Source organism: Thamnophis elegans, chromosome 4 (assembly GCF_009769535.1).
Source record: "Thamnophis elegans isolate rThaEle1 chromosome 4, rThaEle1.pri, whole genome shotgun sequence".
NCBI lineage: Eukaryota > Metazoa > Chordata > Lepidosauria > Squamata > Colubridae > Thamnophis > Thamnophis elegans.
Window position 1 is genome coordinate 113961719 of NC_045544.1, and position 16746 is coordinate 113978464.

Genomic DNA, 16746 nt, shown 5'->3' on the forward strand with positions numbered 1-16746 from the left:
AAATTCGGATACATAGAAGCCATTTTTTAAGTGCCATCTATAAAACATCTTATAAAAGTTTTCTCTCAAGTTTTGGGCTGTAATCTGTATGAGTCTTGAGGACCTTATCAGGAGCCATCCTATGAGTGCTTCTGTCTTCCAGTCAGATGAGGAGCTATGGCCACTTTTCAATAATAGCATCCTAGATCAAGGAGAGAAGCAATTTAGAACTGAGGAGAAATTTCCTGACAGTTAGAACAATTAATGAGTGGAAAAGTTGTGAATGCTCCAACAGTGGAAGTTTTAAAGAAGATGTTGGATAACCATTTGTCTGAAATGGTATAGGGTTTCCTGCCTAAGCAGGTGGTTGGAATTAAAGACCTCCAAGGTCCCAACTTTCCTATTCTATTCTATTCTATTCTATTCTATTCTATTCTATTCTAGATAATGAATGACCTTTACCTCATCTCTTCTGGTATGAATACATATTTTATGTTTTTTAACATCAGGCAAAGATATTTTTATTTCCCCCCCAAGTCTTTTTCAAGTCATTCTGGAGCTTAGTTTTCAAAATGATGTTTTCACTGATGGCAGCCATCTTGGGAACTTTGTGGACAAAAATAAATAAAGGCTGCTTACTCTGCTCATAAATGCAAAACAGAAGGAACTCAGTTTTGAAAAGCGTGAGGCTGACTCCATGAAGGCATTCATCTTTCATCGTCCATGCTATAGTTTGTAAGTCCTAAGGACCTCCCTTCCAAATTTGCTTGCAAAGAACTCAAGACTTTGAAGAACTGTTCACAGGCAGAACAAATGATGCTGATTAAGCCAATCAATATTGGTTAAAAGGAGTTTTGCTTGTTCTTTTCAATGTACTTATTCCAGAATTTTATTCCGATGAAATTGTGTATGTTAGCACTTCTATTCTGCCTTTCTCTAAAATTCACAAGATATTTCCTTTATGTGTCATAGTCTTACTTTGTAAGTAAGGACCTTCAAACTGCATTGTTTTGCAAAGATCCATCCAAGGACATCTCCTGCCATACACAGGGCTCAGTTTATGACTTTCTATTAAAGACCTTACACTTTAAGAGCACTTTGGGGTTGTGGAATTGGGATGAACCCTTTCAGGAAAAATGCTCTTCAGAATCAGTGACACTAACACAACTCATCCTCTTCAAAAAGTGTCTTCATGGTGAGTTTATTAGCCTAGATTTAGGGTTAGACTGTTATGTGAATGCAGCTCAGAGGTGGGTTCCTACCAGTTCGGACCAGTTTGGCCGAACCGGTAGTGGTTTGGTGGCCTGGGTCACTGGAACCAGCAGTGACCCTGACCTGCCACGCCCCACAGGGCCACCATCTTGATTTTCAGTTCTGTGCATGTGCAGAACAATTGTAATTGCACACATTTAATTTTTTTTTAATTTTTTTAACATTTTGCACATGCACAGACCTATTTTTGTGCAAATGTGCATATGTGTTGAGTGCGCATCTGGCATGTGTGTGAGCAAAGCAAACTCGGATGCACAAAAATTTTGCATGCACCAAACCAGCAGTAATGCCGGGAGCAACCTACCCCTGGTGCAGCCCCCATGTTTTGTGCATGTGAATGAACAATGGGCAGGGGAGAAAGAAATGAGAGGCATGAGAGAGGGAGCTCAAGAGGGGCTTGTAGAGTAAGATTTTGTTGAATTATTTATTTACCAATTAAACACGTTTATGTGGTCGCTATCTAGCAAAAAAAAAGTCTATGGGTGGTGAATTATGAGGAAATATACTCATATTATTAAGAGAACAAAGGATTTTTAGTTTTCAATCCCCTTTTCTTTAACTTCTTAACCGTTTCCTCAGACGATAGCTTGGTGGTGCATGCTTTGAAGATTTTTTCCCCTGTAATGATGGTACTACACGAGAACACAATATTGTTGTACAGATCACTGGTGGTAGACATGATCATAGCTCATGTTTGCGAAAGATACTGCCTCCCTCAAAAAATATGCTCAGCCTTTCTTGTTGAACTGATGGCACAGCTCAATTGTTTTTCTTCAAGGAATTTGACCCTTCCTGCTGTGAGCCAAACAAGCAGAAAAACAGGCTTTTCAACCTCATCAGAATTCCCCACAGTTGTAATGGCTGAAAAGCAAAGTTAATTAAAACAATCCATCCTCAGCTCTGGTGTAAGACGCCACACGCAGGAAGAAGCTAGTGTGAAACGGGGGTGGGAGATTGCACCAAGGTTAGAGTCTTAACTAGAAATGTTCCTAGAGAAATGATTTTGTTTAATCCGTAGATCAGTAATCGCAGGCCCATCCTGTACAATATTTGTATGTTGCATGGACTCAGCAGGTTTCAGAGAAAAATTGGCTGTACCGCACCATCAGCTTTGGCAGAAATTGCAGGACTTAAATGGAAGAGGTGGAAGATCTGGGTGGAAATAGAGATACAAAAACTTCCTCAATTATTTCCACCCATACCGCAGCCTTTTTGTTTGGCAATATTGCAGTGAGATGGGCAGCAAACAAAGTTAATAAAAAAAGAGATAAATAAAATATTTCTTGTAGAAATAGGTTAGAATGACACACCTGAACTGAACTAGACTGTGGTGGAGATGAGTCAATTTCAAGCTTGGAGGAAAATAAACCGGCCAGACTATTAATCAGAACCTGAAAAGTATGCCCAAGGGTTACAATTCCAGACAGAAAACCATCTGGTAAAGACATGCATCTTTGGGTTGGTTATTTGTGTTAGATCGGCGCTTAATGGTTCCATATTCCCCATGTGGTGAAGTGTGGGAGAAATATTCAGGTGATATTCTAGGAAAAATGTCATTCTAGACCAGGGGTGTCAAACTTGATTTCACTGAGGGCCCCATCAGGGTGGTGTTGACCTCAGGGGATTGGGATGGGCGTGGCCAGCTTGACGTTATTCACATCGAGTGGGGCCTGTGGTGACCCAAGCACTTTGCCAGTGAAAATGGGCTCCTGAGTTCCATTTTCGGCTGTGACAGCCTCCTGCAACCCGATACCAGTGGGAAAGAAAGCTCGGTAGGGCTGCGTGGCCCACTTGAGCTCCATTTTCGCTGCCAGAGGCACTGCAGGCCAGTCCTTTGCTGTATCCAGGGCGGCCCCACAGGCCAGATGTAAGCAACCCGAGACCAGATCTGGCCCCCGGGCCTTGAGTTTGACACCCCTGTTCTAAACCATAATGTGCTTAGTTGGAAATGTCTTGTGAACCCTGCCTCTGAGAGTATATAAGCCCTGGCTAATGATTTAACATGCCACAAAGAGGAGGGGGTGGATTTATTTTCCAAAGCACCAGAGAGCAGGTTAAGAAACTAATCAAGGAGAGAAGCAACCTGGAACTAAGGAGAAACTTCCTAACGGTGAGGGCAATTAGCCAGTGGACCAGCTTGCCTTCGGAACTTGCAGATCAGACAAGTAGGGCTGGGGCAGGGGTGGGTTTCAACTGGTTCGCGGCGGTCCCTGCGAACCGGTTGGTCGCCGAACCTGGAAGTAAGTAACTTCTGGGAACGGCGAAGGGCGCGCCCGCCCGCCTGCGGTCCTTACCCGGTTTTGACGAGTTCTGTGCTTCCACACATGCGCAGGACGCATACAGCGCCTGCGCGATCGTCCAGGAGCAGCTGGAGCGTTGCGCAGACGCTAGTACGCATGCGTGCACCGCGCGCGTGCACGAGGACGCCGCCGGCCCCGTTCCAACCGAACCGGTTGGAACAGGGTGAGAAACCCACCCCTGGGCTGGGGGGAGTGTGGGGGTTTGCGCGCACATGCACAGGGGAGTGCGGGGGACACTTGCATATGTGCAGGGGGCAGAGCACATGTGGAGGGATCGTGCATGCTTTCGGCACACAATGACAAAAAGGTTAGCCATCAATGACCTAGGCAGCAATGTTTTCGTTTTGAAAAAAATACTAAGATAATACTGGATCCTATGAATCTAGAATCTAGATAGATAGCAGTTGTTATTTCCTAATGAAAATACAAAATGAACTATTACTCAGTTTCCCCCAAAAGCATTACTCTAATACAGCAGATATCAGATGATTATGATTAGTGGAAGTAGGACACCCCCCCCCCCCAAATTAATATGAAGTAGTGTCTGTGGAATCTTAATTCTTGGGGCCACATTAATCACTGCATTTTTCTTCACTTGAACCTAATCATGATACAAATATGTGCTGGCAATGTATTTTTTTTTCTACCCCAACCTTGGACACTGCCTTCATCTCATCCCAGCTCATCTGGTTTCATCCCAGAGTGAGACAGGTTTATCTTCTTAGCTGAATTAATGTTAAAGTATATTGTTTTCTCTAAAGTTAACAGCTTCCAATGGCATTAACAAGATCTATAAAAAAGATTTGTTCCCTGTTAGGTTGGAGGAAAATTAAATTTGAACTTCAAATTAAGGGTTTGGATGCAGGATGGAGCTGCAGTTGGGCAGCAAATTTCATATTGGTGTAGTGCTACCATACCACTGGTGGCCTGGGGGTGGAGCTCTCGCCTCACAATCAGGAGGCTGGGATGCTAGGTAGCAGCAGATTTTTCTCTCTTTGGGGGCAATGAGTTATTGTCTGCTGTGAACACTACCTGGGCATCAGGAAAGGCATCCAGCCAGTAAACGCTCAAGCTCTATTCAATCGCCCCAACTTCACCCTGATGCAAAGGATTACAGGGTTATTAAAAGGAAAAAAATAGTTCTACCAACCAACTGTAGGTGGACAGCATTTAAAGGAAAAAGGCTTTCAATAAGCAGCAGTCAAATCTCCAAATGGCCATCCTATTCCTGCTTACTCTTCTCATGTCAGTCTACATTTTTATACAAAATAATGATTCATCAGTCTCCTCACACTAACACATTTTTGTTGAAAACCACACAGGGAAAATTCTGTTTTATAGAGTACGGGCACTTAAAAAAAATAAAAAAAGTTATTTTTCTGCCTTCTGTAAATAGTTGAAGTTTAAAATTCAAAATATGTATTTATAAACATTTATATGCTGCCTTCACACAATTCTGTGCAGCTATTTCTACTTCCCTATTATATTCACATCTACCATACCTTTCTCTAACTTAATCTCCTTGAGTTTGTTAGTTATAGCTTTTCAGTGCAACTTCCCCCCCCAAATAAAATAAAAAAGGAACTGTAAAGAACATATTAATATTTTAAGATCAACAATATAAAGTCTATTTGCTTTTTTTGTTTCTGGATAAATGTAGAGTATAATTGTAATTTTATAAAACAACCCTCTGAGGAAAAGGGAGACCTTTTGTAAGGAAAGACAGAATGCAAGTGGAAATATTTTAATATGCTTTAAGATTAAACTTTATAGAATTTGGTCTGTATATTGAATTTATACTGCTCTTCTAATACTTATCCCCCCAACCCCAAATCCTGCTGTTTTCTCATCATGGTGTCAGGGTTCCAAATAGCATCCAAAATTAAATCAGAGTCCGAGGCAAAGGATTCCTCAAAGTTCCAATTTATTAAGAGAGCCATGTTGGCACATCTGGGAAAACCTGAATATGAAAGCTTCCTGATTTTCCCACGCAGTTGGAAGTTCAAGATCTTGCCTCCATACCCACAAGTCAATCACATGGTCCAATCTTCCACTACCATGCTGGAAATTCTACCCATCCAATTCCAGCCAGGTGCAGAGACAAAGGATGACCTTGGCTTTCTAGAAGAATTTTGTTATGGCTACATGCCATCCAACTCCTTAATATCCTCCCTCCAATTTCCCCACAATAGAAAATGCATAGTAGAATAATAGAAAGTGTGGCAGGCCTAATGTCCAAAGGAAAAATGACTGCAGACCTGACAGATTGTGGGAGGGATGAGCAGATAACACCCAGAGTATATACCAAGAATATACACTCCCAGTAGGGTCACCAAAGATCTGAAAGTCATCCCAGGTTCCAAGCTAAACCAAGCATATATATAAATCCAGTGGCAGTGATTTAGAAATATGCTGTGATTTTCTTTTAGTGGCCATAATTGGGACCAAGGCAAACCATTCCCAAAAAAATCTTTTCAAGAAAACCGCATGGACTGGTCCAGGCAGTCGCTGACTCAAAGTCACTCCTCCTCTCTCCCAAAATAGAGTATAGCTAGCAAGCAGGTAATAACAGGTAGCAAAACATATTTATAATCCCGGTGAGTGTCTGTAGACTTTACTTCAAAGAAGAACATTACAAATCTTCATTTCCTTGTGGTTAGTGTTACAAGGCTGAGTGACTTATAGCTTTATTGGCACTATGCAGCTTATTATCTACTTTCATGCATTCCTTACCCTAATTTCTAGAGCCCATGCAAGAAATGAATTCTGTGTTGCTTAAATGTGAGAGAAGTATCAGTAACAGAGTGACAGAGGGGGGAAAAGAGAGAGAAAGAGAGAGAGAAAGAGAAGAAAAGGAGACATAATAAGTGCTTCCATTTTTAGCACTGGGTTCTTTGTTTCTGTTCTGTTTGCCTCCCAACAACATACTGCTCCTAAACCTGAAGAAAAGAGTGTTGACCATCTCTGATTTACAAGAAGATGAGATGAGATGATAAGATAAGGATTAGATTCCCTAAGTTTTTAAAATCTCTTCCCTGTTAGTGCTTGTTGCAGATTGCATACATAGGAAGGACAGACTATTCTTCATGATCTCTCTATATTATTTTCAGTAACAGAGTATACATCCTGGAATGCTATTGCATTTGTGTCTTTTCATTTTTCTCTTGAGAATAATTGTGCCAAGTAGAATCCTGAAGAAGTTAGGCTCTTTGAGCTGAACAAACTTGTAGTTATAATTGTAATAGCCTTAATGCATTAATATAGATGAAAGAAGTATCTTTGGTACCACTTGAAATAGCTCTTTAAGACTGCCCAAGGGTCAGTTTCACTCTTTCATCCTGCCCTTTGCCTTCCAGATTCTCCTTTGGTTAGGTGGGGATATGATGGCATTTGGTATATAATGAAATGAGCAAAGACTGTCTCCTCCTCCTCCTCCTCCTCCTCCTCCTCCTCCTCCTCCTCCTCCTCCTCCTCCTCTGGAGTTTAGAGAGAGTGGAATGTCTTTAGAGTAGAAATCATGACTTCCCTTTTTGCACTGCTTGTGGGCTTTTCAAAGTCATCAGGTTGGCAACTAAATTTTTTAGTTTCCTCCTATGCCTATAAGAAAAAAGTAAGAAATAATGATGAAAGAATAGCTGTTGGGGCAGGTTGATACCTAAAGTACATTTCCTGCCAGAGGAGAGGAGAGCAGTGGAAATCCCTGGACTGATCCTTGGGAAAGAAGAGTCAATGCAGCTAGCAAAGCCCCACCCTAGCTCTGGGGATAAAAGGCAGGGGGCAGAGGATGAATAGATGTGGCAGACAACTATTCATCTCCCTGCCAGACAGACTTGTTAGCTGCGATGAAAGAGAAACATTTTGCCAGCGCTGCTCCTAATAAAGAAGTCATTGATTTACCGTAACTTTAGAGGGTTTGTCGTGTTTGGGGAGCTGGGTCAAAACAAAACCATAGAATTGATTGTCACATGATTGAAACCAATATAAAAAAATGTTAGACAGATTAATGGAGGAGGAGATGTCTGTCAGTTGCTATTATTTCTGGTGGCACTGATAATGTTTCCTAGATTGGTAATGAAATGTCTGCAAGAGAACCACCAAGCTACAGAGCACCAAGGACCCTACATATCCAGCATGGTCAAGAGCCAGCAGGGCAGAGCAACAAGGGTTTGACTGAGATCCAGAAATGAATTTGATCTTGGAGCTCCCTAGAGAACCTTTCTCCACTCATGATTTCTTAGCCCAACCTACTTTACAGGGTTGTTGTTACAAGGATAAAATGGGAAGAGCCCTGCCTGTACATTCCCTAAACTCCTAGAGAAAAAGTAGGTTATACATATTAACAATACACTTTTAAAGAATTAAAATTATTTCCAAAATCAAAGGCAGAATGCCACTGAGTACCATTTACCAAGGAACATGAATAGGAGGCAATTATTGTAATTATGTTGTGCTTGGAGGCTTCCCAGGGGCATTGTTAAACAAAGAGACACTGGACTAGATGGCCTTTTGGTCTGTTCTATCCTTCCATATAAATGTTCTTTATGGTTTATGGGCAAGTTAAATCGCTATCTGTTTTCAACTTGAGTACCTCTGCTAATAAACTATGCTTTGTTTTTCCTTTTTCAGCTAAGGACAGAAATTGCAAGTTGGCCATTTCTGTAAATTTAGTTTTCTAATTTGCAAAGTGGGATAGCAATTCAAAGAATCCAAATTACTTGATTGTTGGTTTGTTTTTTAAACGGGGGAGGTGGGGCCTGGGGTGACTGTTGTTCTGCTATGTGAAGGGAAACTTTGTGCCCTCACCTCGGTCCATTGTGCCTAGTTTGCAGAGCAAGTACAATACAATAGCAGAGTTGGAAGGGACCTTGGAGGTCTTCTAGTCCAACCCCCTGCCTAGGCAGGAAACCCTATACCGTTCCAGACAAATGGCTATCCAACATCTTCTTAAAGACTTGCAGTGTTGGGGCATTCACAACTTCTGGAGGCAAGCTGTTCCACTGATTAATTGTTCTAACTGTCAGGAAATTTCTCCTCAGTTCTAAGTTGCTTCTCTCCTTGATTAGTTTCCACCCATTGCTTCTTTTTCTACCCTCAGGTGCCCTGGAGAATAGTTTGACTCCTTCTTCTTCTGAGATATTGGAACACTGCTATCATGCCTTCTCTAGTTCTTCTTTCTATTAAACTAGACATACCCAGTAGCAATCCTTCATCTCCTATCTTTTTTTAATGAGTTAACACAATGTCATATAAAAAACTGAAAACAAATAAGTCTTCGTATGCAAAGATCAGCAACCAAGAAAGAGTACAAACAGGTGGAAAGCCAGCATTTAGGATGAACTTTGATGAAAGTCACTAATAGGAATAAAAGGGTTTCTTGAAGTATGTTCAGAACAAAAAAAGAATCAGTGTAGCACCTGCTCAGTGAAGTTTGAAAAAACGCTAACAAAAAAAGCAGGGAGAGTTACATTATTCAGTTCTTTTTTTTCTTTCAGAATTCCCCAGGACAAAAAGATGTGCTTCACCATGAAATTGTGATGAGGAAGGTGAACAGGTAGAATAAAGCTTGCGATGGATAGAAACATAGCCAGGAAATACCTCTTTACTTTGAATAAGTTTAAAGGCTTATATGGGCTGCATCCTAGGGGACAGAAGGATAATCTCGGGGAATCCATATGCATCATCTTTGATAAAACCCAGATAACTGCAAGATGACTGGAAAATGGCAAATAGTTACTTGTCTTCAAGAAGAGGAAAAAGAAAGTTCCAGTCTGACTTTGCTAAGCATCTGAATAAATCATAAAGAGTTTGATTTGTAAGCATGCTGAAAATAATATGGTAGCTATTAGATATTATCTCCAATTTGTCAAGAACAAATCTTGACAAATCTCATTTTTATCTCATTTATCTCATTTTTAAAAAAATCAGAAAATTCCTTAATAGATTGCGGGAAAGCTTCTAGGCATAATATATTTTCACTTCAGCAAAGTCTTCTCTCAGGTAACCCTGACTACACAAATAAACCTCCAGGGGGCCTCAACTACTCTATAAAAGAATGGAAATGACCAGCTGTCTGCAAGGAGTATAAATCCTTTCATTCCCTACCATCCAATCAGAGCTGAGGAAGCTTCTTGGATGAGAAGTGAAATGTCTTCAAAGAAAAACAAGGAAGTCCAGTTGCCTCTTGAAAAAGCAGCTTTGGGACAACCATGACCTGGATGACTGAGAATCTCCATAAACATTTGTCCAATAAAGTAAGGGTTAAGTTTAACTATGTGAAACATGATTTAGGGCAGTGGTTCCCAAACTTGGCAACTTTAAGACTTGTGGACTTCAACTCCCAGAGTTCTCCAGCCAGAAGAGCTAACTGGAGAATTCTGGGAGTTGAAGTCCACAAGTCTTAAAGTTGCCAAGTTTGGGAACCACTGATTTAGGGGAAAGATGATAGAATTCTTCAAATACCTAAAAGAATGTCACACAGGAAGTCAAGGCTTATTCTTTCTTTTTATTTTGGAGTGAGGTCTCATCAAAGTACTAATAGTTATGTATCTTTGCCTCAATGATGATTGCACTGGCATGCTGTAGAGGCTTTGACTTAATGTTTAGGCTCTGTTGGGGTCTGAGTCAACAGCAGTAACTTTAAGAGAGATCTAGGAGTCCTGATGGACAATCACTTAAGTATGAGTCAGCAGTGTGCAATGCAATCTTAGGTTTCATTAACAGAGGAAAAGAATCAAGATAACATGAAATATTATTACTGCTATATACTGCCTTGGTAAGACCACACTTGGAATACTGCACTCAGTTCACAATATAAAAATATGTCGAGACTCTAGAAAGAGAGCAGAGTAGAGCAACAAGGATTATAAGGTGCCTGAAGGCTAAAATATATGATGAACAGATGCAGGAACTGGGCGTATCTAGTCTAGTGAAGAGAAGGACGTGACATGATAGCTGTCTTCCAATATTTGAGAGGCTGTCAGAAAAAGGGAATCAACCTAATTCTCCAAAGCCTCTGAGGGTAGGACAAGAAGCAATGGATGGACTCTTAGCAAAGAGTGGTCCAACCTAGAACTAAGGAGAAATTGTCTGACAGCAACAACAATTAATCAGTGGAATGCTTTGCCTTCAGAAGTTGTGGATGTTCCATCACTGGAGGTTTTTAAAGAAGAGATTGGACAGCAATTTGTCAGGAATGGAACAGGTCTCCTGCTTGGCAGGTGATTGGACTAGAAGACCCCAAGGTCCCTTCCAATCTATTATTATTCTGTATTCTGTTATTCTCTTATTAAAATATAGCAGTTCACTGATTGGCTGGTGAAAAGCAACCAGAGGTACAAACATCTGCACTATGGGCATTGGATTGGCTTCCAATAGTTTTTCAGATGCAATCCAAAGTGCTGATTTTAAGCCATAAAGTTCTTTATAGCTCTACTAATTGTGCTGTCTGTTGTGTTCTTAACAGCCAAGCGTCTTCTTGATTACTGAGGTTACAAAAGGGAGAAATAAATAAAGCACTTTAGTTTCAGAAAAGCAGAATCCAATTAAAAACCTTCCTAACAGTAAGAATATTTGACAGCAGATCCAATCATTCAGGTTGCTAATATGCTGTTGTTCACTGAATAGGTTCAAGCAGGAGCTACATAGTAATATTACTGGAGGCTTTCAATTAAATTCTTGGTCTTGGACTCAGTGGTCTAAATTGGTTCCTCTCTGGGACCAACTACTTTGTGAGCTGCTGAAGCCCCTCAGTTAGCTGCATTCAAGCAGAGGCAGAACGATGATTAGTCAGGGATGCTTCAGTTTAGATTTCTGAACTAAACAGAGTGTTGGATTTGATGGTCAGATACGTCCTTCTAACATCTTGTTTCTGTAATTCTCCAGTAAGCTTAGAATGCTTCTTTTTGATCTTGTCACTCTGGTGGCCTTAAGTAACCATCAAATTTCAGCTGCAGGAAACAGTGAAAAAGAAAGACAGGTGTTTATCAAAATTTAGTATAAGCTGATATAAGCAGTACCTTAAAACCCAGAAACAGGCCAGTCTACTTGCAAGACAATAGGGACCACAATGTATGCATTATTCATAGTACTGCTGGTGAAATGAAACTAGCAAACATGAGCTGTTCATTTTTTAATAGGCTACATGTTACTTTATCTGTCTACAAGCAGAACAAATGCTGTCACCTGTCAGTTTCCCCAATACAAATGATAGATGAATGAACTTCTGCAGAGGACATCATGATGATGATGATGATGATGATGATGATGATGATGATGATGATGATGATGATGATAGTTTTTTCCCCATTTCTTGAAAGTAGTAGCAACTGCATATCCTCCCCTATTGTTTCATCAAAAATGTTAAGCTGTTATTTTTTTTAAATTCCCCACTCTTCTACTCCCCATCCCTGGAATTCTGCTCTAGAATATTGCTATCCCTCCTGCTTTCTATCCAATTCTTAAAACCAGGTTCCCTCCCTTCTTTTTAATCTTTTTACCCTCTTATCCCTGTTTCTCAAGAGAATATGAAACTTGAGTATCCTTACCTGTCAATTGTTCCTTTCTTGACTTTTATTTTCATTGCCCTTTCTATTTTCTGTTGGTTTCCCCGCATAATTTTTGACTATGTGCTTTTTAAGGCTACAGAACAGCCTGATTTGGCATTTTAAAGCAATATCTAATGTGGAGTGATAGAAGGGTGGATAAGATGGAATCATTGCACTTAACTGATTTTTAAATACGCCCATCAAATATAGATAGATTCAGGGGACCTCACTGAAACTCTATGCTCAATGGCAATGCACATATAGTTTTCAGCACTAGACTTTGGAATACAAATGGGAGTCAGATTGATAGATGCTTTGAAGATCATTATGTAATCTGACTAACCATTTGTCAGACCTGGAAGCCATCTTTTACATTTGGGCCTTCATACCCCAGAAGGAACAATTAAATCAGATTGGTTGGGTTCACCCAATAGGCTGAATGGGCTTGAACAGCCTGTGGTTCAGCAAGTCTTCACATCTTGCATAACGTGTCATTGTGTTAAAGTGTAATATCATTTATTTGCTTGCAGATAGAATACTTTGGAAACATAACAATGGGTGTTTATTTAACCTAGTTCAATTTTAAACAATTGACTGAAGCTACCAACTGTGGGGATCAAGCAGTGCATCAAAACAAATACCTAGACATCTTCAGTTGTGCTGCAATTCATAGCATCAAATGTAGTAGCTTGATCATCAACCAATTTCGTTGTATTTAAGTACAATGACAATAAAGATTATACTTATACTTAATTCTCAGTTGGGCTTGGTAGTGCTTTAAGAACAATGGTGGGTTCTGGATCCCGTTCCAACCGGTACGGTTGGAACGGGCCTGGCGTCGCCCACATGGACACGCATGCCACACGCATATATTGTACCTGTATGCGACGCCTCCGCAAGCCTCCGCAACACTCCAGCTACTCAGCGGAGCATAGTGCAGGCACCTTAGGCACCATGCACGTGTGTGGAAGCGCCAAAGGCTTAAAGGACAGATAAGGAGCTCGGGAGGGCAGGTGGGCCCTCTGGAGCACCAAACAGGAACGGTACCCGGTGCTCCGGGCAGGCTCCGGTACGCCCATACCGGGGCGTACCTCCTGCAACCTACCACTGTTTAAGAACTACTCTGCAGCTCCACTCAATGACTTCCCTTACAAGTGGCTGTCCCTTACACTCTCCAATAGACAGGGGTGGGCTTCAAAATTTTTAGCAAGTGGTTCTCTGCCCAGTTGCTGGGTGGATGTGGCCATGGTGGGCATGACCTATTTGGCATCTTGAACCACTGGGGGAGGCGTTTTCGTCCCCTGGAGGCCGGAAAAACCTATTTCCCGTTTCTGACCCTCCAAAACTTTCAGTAGGCCCATTTTTAACCCCCCCCTCGAGCCTCTGTGCATGCCCTGCACCTACCTGCATCCAAAACAGACCACGTGAAGACTCCTGGGAGGGGCAGTGTGGGTGGGGCCAGCCAGGAGTGGGTTTGGGGGGGTTCTCCAAACTGCACAGAATCTTAGCTAGAGGTTCTTCTGAACTCCTGAGAACTCCCAGCAGCCTACCCCTGCAACAGAGTGACTCAAGAAGGTGTCACCAGGTGATCTGGATGGGCTCCAAGGCTGGTGCAGCAGGATGGAGAAAGAGAGACACAGATGTTTAATTAGGGTATGTCATTATAATTAATGGTATAATTTCTTCTGACTTTAGCTTTGGGGGAAAGGGCAAAATCATATCTGGCACCATGTCCAAATATTGATATTGCAGTCAGAAGCTGGCAAGATAGCAACATGGTACTATTAGTCACAGGGAAGTCTGGAGAAGTGGGACATGTTTTGTAAATGCAATCTGTAGCTTCCCTGAGGCAGACTGCACTTAAGCACTTTTGCACAACAGCTAGCTGAGGGTTCCCGAATGTGCATATGGGATAAAAGGAAGGATTGCTATTGTATTGTAGCTGGTGAATCTCTCTGCTGCTGCTGGAATTGCTTATATGAATAATCCCTCATTTCACCTTCTGTGACTATCCCAGATAACTTTCTGTAAGAACAACCAAAAGGTGGCTCAGTGGCTAAGATGCTGAGCTTGTTGATTAGAAAGGTCGGCAGTTCGGTGGTTCTAATCCTTAGTGCAGCGTAATGGAGTGAGCTCCCATTACTCTTCCCAGCTTCTGCCAACCTAGCAGTTCAGAAGCATGTAAAAATGCAAGTAGAAAAATAGGAACCACCTTTGGTGGCGTTCCACGCCCCTGCAGCATTTAGTCATGCCAGTCACATGACCACGAAGACGTCTTTGGACAGCGCTGGTTCTTCAGCTTTGAAACAGAGATGAGCACCGCTCCCTAGAGTCAGGAACAACTAGCACACATGTGCGAGGGGAACCTTTACCTTTAGGAACAACCACATGAGAGGATTTATTTAAAAAAAGGCAGGATCAAGTTAAGCTTCCTCCCAAAATCCTTCCCCCTGAGCTGTTTTTCACTTCAAATATTATTTGAGGGATCATTTATCTGTATTTGCATATTATATACCATTAGTTTCTCTCTCTCTATTTTTGTGCTGTTCTGATCTTGTCGCTGTTCTCCTCTAATGCTTGCTTCCTGCTATGTTTAAGTTTCTAGTCCTTAAAGGCATAAGGGCGATATGTCAGTGGAAAGAGGATCCACTATGCACACTGTTGTTATCATTCCAGCAATGATATTTCACATAGGGAAATAACTCCTGCCTGCAACCTTTAGAAACTGCTGGCAACGAGAATAGAAAATTAATCATTCTTTGGATATATGGACAGGGCAAAGCTCATTGGGAGAGTATCTGTATCATTTTCAAAAGGTCCTGCTTTCAATCTTCAGTATTTCCAATTAAAGGGGAGCTGGGGATGGGAAAGAACTTTCTTTGCCTGAAATCCTGGAGCGTAACTGTCTGTCAAAGCTGACAATGTAGGCTAGCGGAATCAAAGTCTTTCCTGAGTGAAGTCAGCTACCTGTGTCCCTAATCACTTACAGTTATGTACCAGTCTATCTTCAAAATGCTTGCCCTTCAACTGGATTTGCACAATACACCAGACTAGGCTAAAATGAGCTTTGATAATTTGGTGTAGTGTGTGGTGTGAACCTGATGATTGTGTAAAGTCATAATCTAGTTTATTTGCATATGTCACCTTCTCTGAACAAAGCAATTGTACTTTGGTAATCCAACTTTATTATTTTCCTGGGCTCCAAGATCACTGCAGAATGGGATTGTAGCCAAGAAATTAAAAGACGCTTGCTCCTGGGGAGGAAAGCTATGGCAATTCTAGACAGCATACAAAAAAGCAGAGACATCCCCCTGCCAACAAAAGTGTGTATAGTCAGGGTTATGGTTTTCCCAGTTGCAGTGTATGGCTGTGAAAGTTGGACCATAAGAAAGCCTGAGCACTAAAGAATTGAGGGCTTTGAACTATGGTGCTGGGGAAGACTCCTGTGAGTCCCTTGGACTGCAAGGTGATCAAACTGATCAATCCTAGAGGAGATCACCCCTAACTGCTCTTTAGAAGGCCAAACCCTGAAGATGAAACTCAAATACTTTGGCCACCTAATGAGAAGGAAGGACTCACTGGAGAAGAGCCTAATGCTGGGAACAATTAAGGGCAAAAGAAGAAGGGGACAACAGAGAATGAGGTGGCTGTGTGGAGTCACTGAAGCAGTCGGCGTGAGCTTAAATGGACTCCAGAGGATGATAGAGGACAGGAAGGCCTGGAGGAATGTTGTCCATGGGATGGCGATGGATCAAATACAATGTTGCAACTAACAACAATAACAAATCCAACTTTAGAGTTTAAGAAATCACACAAATACAAGTTTATGCTGTCTCTCCCTTTCTTGCTATTTTTTTCTCTACAGAAACCTGATAATGCAGAAGATTTGTTTTCTAAGAATCTCACTATCTTTTCTGCTTGCTTTCTAGACTCATTGGTATATTCCAGATGGTCCTGCAGAAAGTGGTGGAAGAAGGACAATTGAATGTGACCGACACCTTGATCGATGACAACAATGTGTCAATTCAAGTAAATATTGTAGCTTTGCCCAAGAGTAGGTGGCACCATTTGTATTCTGTCCATGGTCTTCTGAGATGATTGATTGGGTTTTTTTCTTTTACTCCAACGATGGTGTTTCCATAATACTTAGATAAGCAGTTGTGCATCCAGATCAAAATCCAACCTTTTGCATAGCTTCTTTCACTGCCTATGGATGGAGATGATAGACACTTGTCCTGAGATTGCATTGTTCATGGGAAAGGGGTAAGGAACAATTTAATAGCAATAGAAATAACTTTAGATTTATATACCACCCCATAACTCGGGTTACTTTTTAAAGCATTATTTCCATATTGCCCTCAACAATCTTAGTCCTCATTTTATTGACCACATAAGGATTGAAGGCTCAGTCAACCTTAAGCCCCATCAGGATCAAACTCCAGGCTGTGGGCAGAGTGAACCTGAAATATTCAATTCTACCACAGCACCTCTGTTGATTTGAAAATCAGGTGCTACAATATAAACCTACCTTTGTTGCTTATTTCTCAGTTTGATCTGGTCTTTATGCATTCATGTTATATTGAACCTATAGTAGAGTCACCGTTTGCTGACACAAACCTTTCCCCAATGAAATCAAGTCACAGGTTGCATAC

General features: G+C 41.4%; 1 protein-coding gene across 1 annotated transcript in view; it reads left to right on the top strand.

Moving 5' to 3' along the window:
• OTOF (otoferlin) overlaps window positions 1-16746 on the top strand; it is a 191155-nt gene that overhangs the window by 71503 nt on the left and 102906 nt on the right. The window contains exon 4 of the mRNA XM_032216294.1: window positions 16024-16123. Coding sequence (XP_032072185.1) covers window positions 16024-16123 — 100 coding nt within the window. The remainder of the gene's footprint in view (window positions 1-16023; window positions 16124-16746) is intronic.